At 38.3% G+C, this 6,982-nt stretch overlaps 1 protein-coding gene across 2 annotated transcripts in view; it reads right to left on the bottom strand.

Annotated features, from left to right (window-relative positions):
* Positions 1-904: 904 nt before the first annotated feature.
* The window catches only part of SATB2 (SATB homeobox 2), a 187,454-nt gene continuing 181,376 nt past the window's right edge, over positions 905-6,982 (bottom strand). For both annotated transcript variants that reach the window (XM_072742826.1, XM_026002597.2), the window contains exon 12: positions 905-4,075. In XM_072742826.1, the coding sequence (XP_072598927.1) occupies positions 3,614-4,075 (462 nt within the window). In that variant the 3' untranslated portion in view covers positions 905-3,613. The remainder of the gene's footprint in view (positions 4,076-6,982) is intronic.

Here is a 6,982-nt window from a genome sequence, read left to right as displayed (position 1 = left end):
TATTGAGCCTCTTCTATTTCTTTAAAAACCTTTAGAGTTCTGTGCTTTGGGCCTGTCTGCTTTTCTGCAAATATCCAGTATCCACACACTGTCCGTAAAACCTATCTACATGGCCTGTGAGCTGTTAACTATCACGGAGAAAAAAAAAGGCAAGTGAAACTAAGGAAGGAAAGAAAACTCACATCTGTGTGTCAACCAAATGTAACACACACACACACACACACACACACACACACACACACACACGACAATTTACAATATCAAAAGAAAATAGAATCACTTTTTAATTGACTTTCTCTTTGCCAGTTCTGAAGCTAAGCACTTGCTCCTTCCTTATTAACTTTAGTCTTTTGAGCAATTTTTTCCATTGTAAGCACTTTCTAAAAAATCATTTTCACACATTTCTCAGATACATCAATCCTTCCGGCATTCCTCTATGCACACATTATGGTACCCCAGCTCTAAATATAAAAGACTTTTATTATGTCCATTAACCATGGACATATGTGCTCCAAAAGTTTCCTGACACGCAGTCATTTGTGGGTTTTTAATTATAAACAGAAAATATTCACTAGAAAAATAAAGAAGCAAGCCCATAAATATATCTTTATACATTTGAGTTTTGTTTGTATACAACAAAACGTTTGGCTCAATGGCTCTCCCCGTTGCCAGCTCCAGAATGTGAGCATGCGTGCGTTTATAAACACACAGAGATGTACATACATTCACATGTACCATTAACTCCATGCATCGTGCAGGATTCAAACATCTGTAATTGTGGGTGCCGCCGCCTAATTTCTCAAAGAAGGGAGCAGATTTTTCTGACACCAGGTCTCACTCCACATGAAAAATTAAAACGGAAAGAAGGCAATGCCCAGTAAAATACTTGACAAACGAAGTCATATTTATTGAATGCGTTTTATTTTAACAACCAAAAAATTCTAACAGCCTAACAATGCACATAAGTTAAAAATTAATTATCACTTAGTGATAACAAAGATAGTTGATTTACATGGAAAAAAGAACATTTACAATATGTTAATCCTTATTCACATTGTTGATACCGCAATAAAACACAATTTGTTTTTTCATTTCACAAAAAAAAAAAAAAAAGGCGGGAAATTGTGCTTTGTCAAGAGGCACTACAAGAGAAAGTTTCTTCTTCCAAATAGATATTATATGACAGATATTGAATAAATAGACATATATGCATTGTAATTCGCAAAGATCTGGCAAGACCACAGGCTAAAATGCCCACAGATTCACTTAGAATCACTGCAAACTTGGCAGTGAAATTAAAAAATAAAAGGCAAGACTTAGCATTGAAAAATACCTAATAAATTTTTGGTTGAAGTGTAAAAGATACCAAATGCGGATGCCATCGATAGATGAACCACCTTGTAAGAGCTTGGCAAAATCAGTTTCCATTACATGTACAGAGTGACCTTCAGCAACAGTGTAAGAAGACAATTTGGAAAGAGTAACTCGGAGATCAGGAAGCAGCAAGCGTGGACTTTCGGATTAAAGCTGCAGCATACTACAGAAGCAGAAGGACGGGCTCAGGGCCTAACTGCAAACCACCATCCTTTTGCAAAGGTATGTGACGCTCGTGTCAAGAGAATTTTTTCAACATCGTTATTTGAAAAAGTACAGGAAAATGTCCCTTTAAAAACTCCAGAGGTTACTGAGCAGCTAGATTAGCTTGTATTGCAACATGTCTTCTCCCTGTATATTGTAAGTTCTGAGTTAATATCTACACATAGAGGTTTTTTTTTTTAACTCCTACCTTTTATACCTTTCAAATATATAAATAGTATTAACAGTTATATTACAATGTTTGTGTAGTAAACAGAAAATAACTTTCAAAGTGATATTGCATGAGGTCTTTGACAAGGTTGCATGAGAGCACAACTCCAAAAAAATCCAACCATGTGGGACTGTTTGATGGCCACGCCGAGGCATGGATTAGGTCCTGAAGGTGAGGTCACCTCTTGCAATTACTGTAAGTAAGAAGTGGGAAGTAATGCTACTGGTGCTTCTGATAGGAAGCTACAGGAGGTTTGGAGAGCTATAGTAGATTGCAGCTTTAATGCTCACTCCACTAAACAGCCAGTCGGCATTAGTTCTGCTTTACGTAAGGTAATTGCTCTGTAGGTAACTGAGAAGATGTTTCCATTTATGACGAGTAGGTGATTCCACTGAAATCGCTTCGCTTACTCTATTGCCTGGAGCTGCGCAATGATTCAAAATCAGGTTCTTGTTCAGGCTGCCATACCAGGGAAGGGATGAGGCATGGGAGGGCAGGGACCACAGACATTTGGTTAGGTGGATGGAATGTGTACGAAGAAGAGGAAGCCCCAAGTGAAACAGAAATAAGAAACATCTTTTGGGAGACGGAAGGATGGAGATTTATTCGACAGGGAACCCCTTTAACTGGGCAGCAACTTCTTTTCTAAACTTAACATTACATTGAACTATTTTCTATTAAAAAAAAAAAAAAGAAAAGAAAGAAAGAAAAAAGAGAAAACAGCAACAACAAACAACTTTTAAATGAGCAGGCTTATTAATTGTAAGGTTTGAAGCCACAAACGGTAAGTAAGTTTCACAATAAAATGTGGCTCATACTATGAATTCCGTACGTCCAACGTCAAAATGTCATTTTATCAAGACTGCACTTAAAGGACAAGTTTTCTCTGTACTGAATTACAGTTTTATTCATTTGGAATTCCACGGAAATGCATCTGTTCACTACAGGAATGACAAGTTGAATAACGGAACATATCGAGTCATTTTTAAGTGTGCATTGTGTCTTAAGAGCAATTTGACTTGTATCATTTTAAGGTGCCCTGATTTTTTTTTCCACTTTACTTTCTTCTTTCTTTTTGGCAGTGTTGATTTATTTTGTTAAATACATACCTCAAAAATTACCCATCAAGCTGCCAGATAGGAAGCCATAGAATTAAAAAAAAAAAAAATCAGGGACAAACACAGAAAATAAATAGGAATTCAAAAATAGTCACCCCACCCTGAGAGCAGGCCGCAGTTTATCAAAAAGCCAAAGCGACTCACTGTGAAGTGGTTTTTTTCTTTTTTTTTAATACATAAACAAGTCTCTTCTTTAAGAACTCATTTCACAGTCTATTCTTTCGGATTGTAAAGTTCTCTGTCCCATGCAATTTAATATATATATGTAAATATATAGATATATACATATACATATACACACACACTTGTAGCTTCCTTCATTTATTTCGTAGATCTTTTCATCCTGGAACTTGCCTGATGTCTCTTCCGTAAGTGCAAGGATAATGAAGGCAGAGTCTCCTGTGATTATAATTACTATGATCCAGTCAATTGTAAAAGTGTAACACTTTTAGTGTCTTTGCCAAGGCGATGTCTGATTCGGAAATACTGAACTTATTCAGTCTATAGGTGTATCCTGTGCAACAAAGAAATGTCAAAAAACGTAAGAAAAACAAAACAGACCAAAAAAAAAAAAAAAAAAAAAGACCAAAATAAAATAAAATAAAGTAAAAAAAAAAAAAAGTTTTTAAAGAAATTAAAACAGAAAATCCTTGGACCGATGTATTGCTTTGCCTGGTAGGAGTTCACATTATCTCTGGTCAATCTCAGCAGGCGCGGCCTTGCTTTTTTCCGCATTTTCCTCCTCGGCCTCCACTTTGTACATCTCCTCAGAGCCTTCCTCGCTGTCGTTCTCCTCGGACTCTGTCAGCAGCTCCTCGTCCTTATACTCGGCCACGTCCACCGCGGAGCCCAGGTGTTCCTTGAGCTTCCCATGATGCTTCACATGATACCGCTGGTTCTGGAAGAACTTGATGATGGTGTGTTTGGGGAGATCCAGCTGAGCAGAAAGCGTGTGGATAGCTTCCTGATCGGGATACAGGCCCACATCATGAATAAAGCTTTGGAGGATCCCCAGGGCTTCCAGGGAGATCTTTGTGCGAGACCGGGGCTTTTTGGCACAACTGTCTTCAGTTGGAGGAGGTGGGGGAGGAGCTTCTTCTCTGGGAGGGGAACTCTCCTTGGCTGGCTGAGACTGCTGTCTATGAAGGACCTGATAATTAAAAAAAAAGAAAAAAAATTTAACATTTGACTCAGGATTTCACCTTTCAAAAGCCATCATTCCTCCGAAGTGTTGTCTATCTATCTACCTTTGGAGTACTGCTGTAGCCATTTGTAAATCTGGGTCTTTCTGCAAACTGAAAAGAATTTCTGGAGATTTAGAATCTCATATAGAACAAGGGGGTGATAATAGTAAAGTCTGCTAACATTTATATTCCGAGGCACAAAGAAGTAAAGTCCTTTGTTGCCCAAGGTCATTTGCACTCAAACAATCTGGCTCCAGAGCCTTCCCTGCTGTCAACCAGCATGAGATGCCACCTCTCTAAAGCCGAATGGCAAAGAAATTGGACTCAGTGAGAAGAAACCGCAGGTTCTACAGTCAGACCTCATGGGTTCAAGTTCAGACTCTTCTACTTAGTTGGGTGACCCTGTACAAGTCAGTAACAGCTTTTAGGCTCCATTTCATTATCTATAAAAGAAGGATCAGACACTGACTTCCTACAGATGTTGTAAGAATTAAGCAACATAATGTATGTAAAGAATCGTGCTTACCTTACATCAGAGGTTGACAAACTTTTTCAGTAAAGAGCCAGATAGTAAATATTGTAGGCTCTGCAGGGCCACACAGTCTCTGTCGCAATGACTCAACTCTACCTTTGTAGTGTGAAAGCAGCCTTAAGTACTACGTAAGCAAACGAGTGTGGCTGTGTACTAAGAACTCTTTATTTACAAAAACAGGTGGCAGATCGGATTTGGTCATGGGCCGTAGTCTGTCCCTCTCAAGCTAAGGGCAAACATTCGATACATGATAGTAATTATTATCATCAGCCTCATAATTACACTTAAGAGTGTAATAGAGTTAGTATTGCAGCCAGAAATAGTTGGTATTTCGGCCAGAAAAATCAATACTTCATAGAATTAGGAAGAACTTTTATTTTCTTTCAGCCCTGATAATGATCCTTAAGTAATGGTTTTAAAAATACAAAAACTTCCAAACTAATTGAAAGATATAACATCCTTCTTAAATGAGGAATTTTAAATGACTAATCTACAGTCACATAAATGGACTTCAATATCACTATAAACTATTAATACTCTGTTTTGCACACACTCCTAATTTGTTTTTTAATCCTTAATTAAGATTTTCTAGTTGTTGTAATTAATTTACAATTTCTCCTTTATCTCTACATATTCCCCACTCGTTAAAAAATGAAAAAACAAAAATAAATGTCTAGTGTTTAAATTTCTAGACCCAAGATGGAGCTGCCCTTAGCTGTGGTGCTACATCAGCAGACTGAACTTCCATAGTGCATCCAGTCTGCCAATCCCCAAATGCCAAGCCAACTCTGGGCTCTACACTTATTTTCTGGTTCTTTGATCTTTCTAAATACAGTCAGATCTGCAACCCCAGACAATCATGCCCTGTTTGTGTTGCCATGTCTTACGATGTATAAAATTTGATCTTGCCCAAAATCCCACAGAGAGGGTGCTCCACTGTTTGTGAGGTACCACAGTTCCCCAACTCCTGGATTGTTTTCCCTGAATAAAGGAAAACTATATTGTTTTGGTTGTGTCATTCGACACTAGTTAGGCAAGCTTATTCTTGATCTTCATAACTGCTTCTTCAATATCATCTCTCTGCATGAAATAATTTCCCATTTTAACATTTATTTATGAACCTCTTCAACGTGACCCAAAAAAGCAAGCTATACAGAGGAGACTGCCATAGAAACTTGCTCCTCCCTGCTCCCATCATAGGCCTGTGTGACATGGACTTCACGGCAAGGGGGGAGGATCGCTGGATCCTGCAGAGGAGCCTCTGCCACTACTCACACCTTACAAAAACCAGCAGCAATATTATGACAATTAAAAGGCTGCTGTGATGGTCCACAGTAAAAAGCGTTATGTCAGCTCCAAAGACAAAGACCACATTCCCTATACTCAGATCAGTGCCTGACTTTCTGGATCCTCCCAAAGCGTTTAAGAATAGTGAGTTCACATATTAAAAAACATACATTTCTCTTTTACCATTCCCTCCTATTTCATGCAGTCTCTTTCATGTTAGAGCAACAAATTAAACATTTTCCAGAGTCCAGGGGGAAATCAATGCAATCAGTGCAGAAGAAAATAGGTCTAGTTATCTTAAAGAATCCATGGTACCACCATCCTCACTACCATTACTACCATTACCACACACTACCCATATGACCCATTTTCTTTTCTTGGCTATGAAATATCAACATCAAAGCAAGCATTTAAGAAAAAAGAATCCACCATCTAGAGTCCACTCCCAGGGACCATCTGATGAAAAAACAATTTCTTACCAATGTGAAAATGTCAGTCTTTTAGATGGAATTTACTAAATATTAGCGCACATGCAATTGTTACCTGAGCAAGGTAACAAGCTGAAGAGGATGAAACTTTTCAAAACAATAATTGGCAATCACATCACAATCAAAATAATAATCAAAAGATAATCAAATGCAAATAAGAATATCCATCATAATAAGCTAACGGCTGGTGGCAGAAAGAAATCTAAAATGCAGGACCATAAAACGGTGGCACTAAAGGTCCATATAATGTTGACCAATTAAAATGAATGTTCTTGGCATTTTCTTTACTACTTTCAACTAAGAGTAAATTCATGTGGTCTGCTGTGGTAAGCTGGCATCAGCAAAAAATTGAGAGCTCTGTTACTTCAACATCCTAATTATAGCCGGAAGGGAATGTAGATCTGCGCTGCGGGCCCGTTCAGGGCGCTTTGACGGCAGAAGAGATTTGTTCTGAGGTCGTCGTCTGGGCAGCCTGACCATTGTAATAAATGAGCCACTGTGGCAACAGGTGAGAATTTTGCTTTTTGGTGAGAAAGAGAGGGACAGAGAGAGACACTGACATTATA

The sequence above is a fragment of the Vulpes vulpes genome, chromosome 16 (assembly GCF_048418805.1).
Source record: "Vulpes vulpes isolate BD-2025 chromosome 16, VulVul3, whole genome shotgun sequence".
NCBI classification, from domain to species: Eukaryota; Metazoa; Chordata; class Mammalia; order Carnivora; family Canidae; genus Vulpes; species Vulpes vulpes.
The sequence above is the reverse complement of the archived record's forward strand: the minus strand, read 5'-3'. Positions and strand labels throughout refer to the sequence as shown.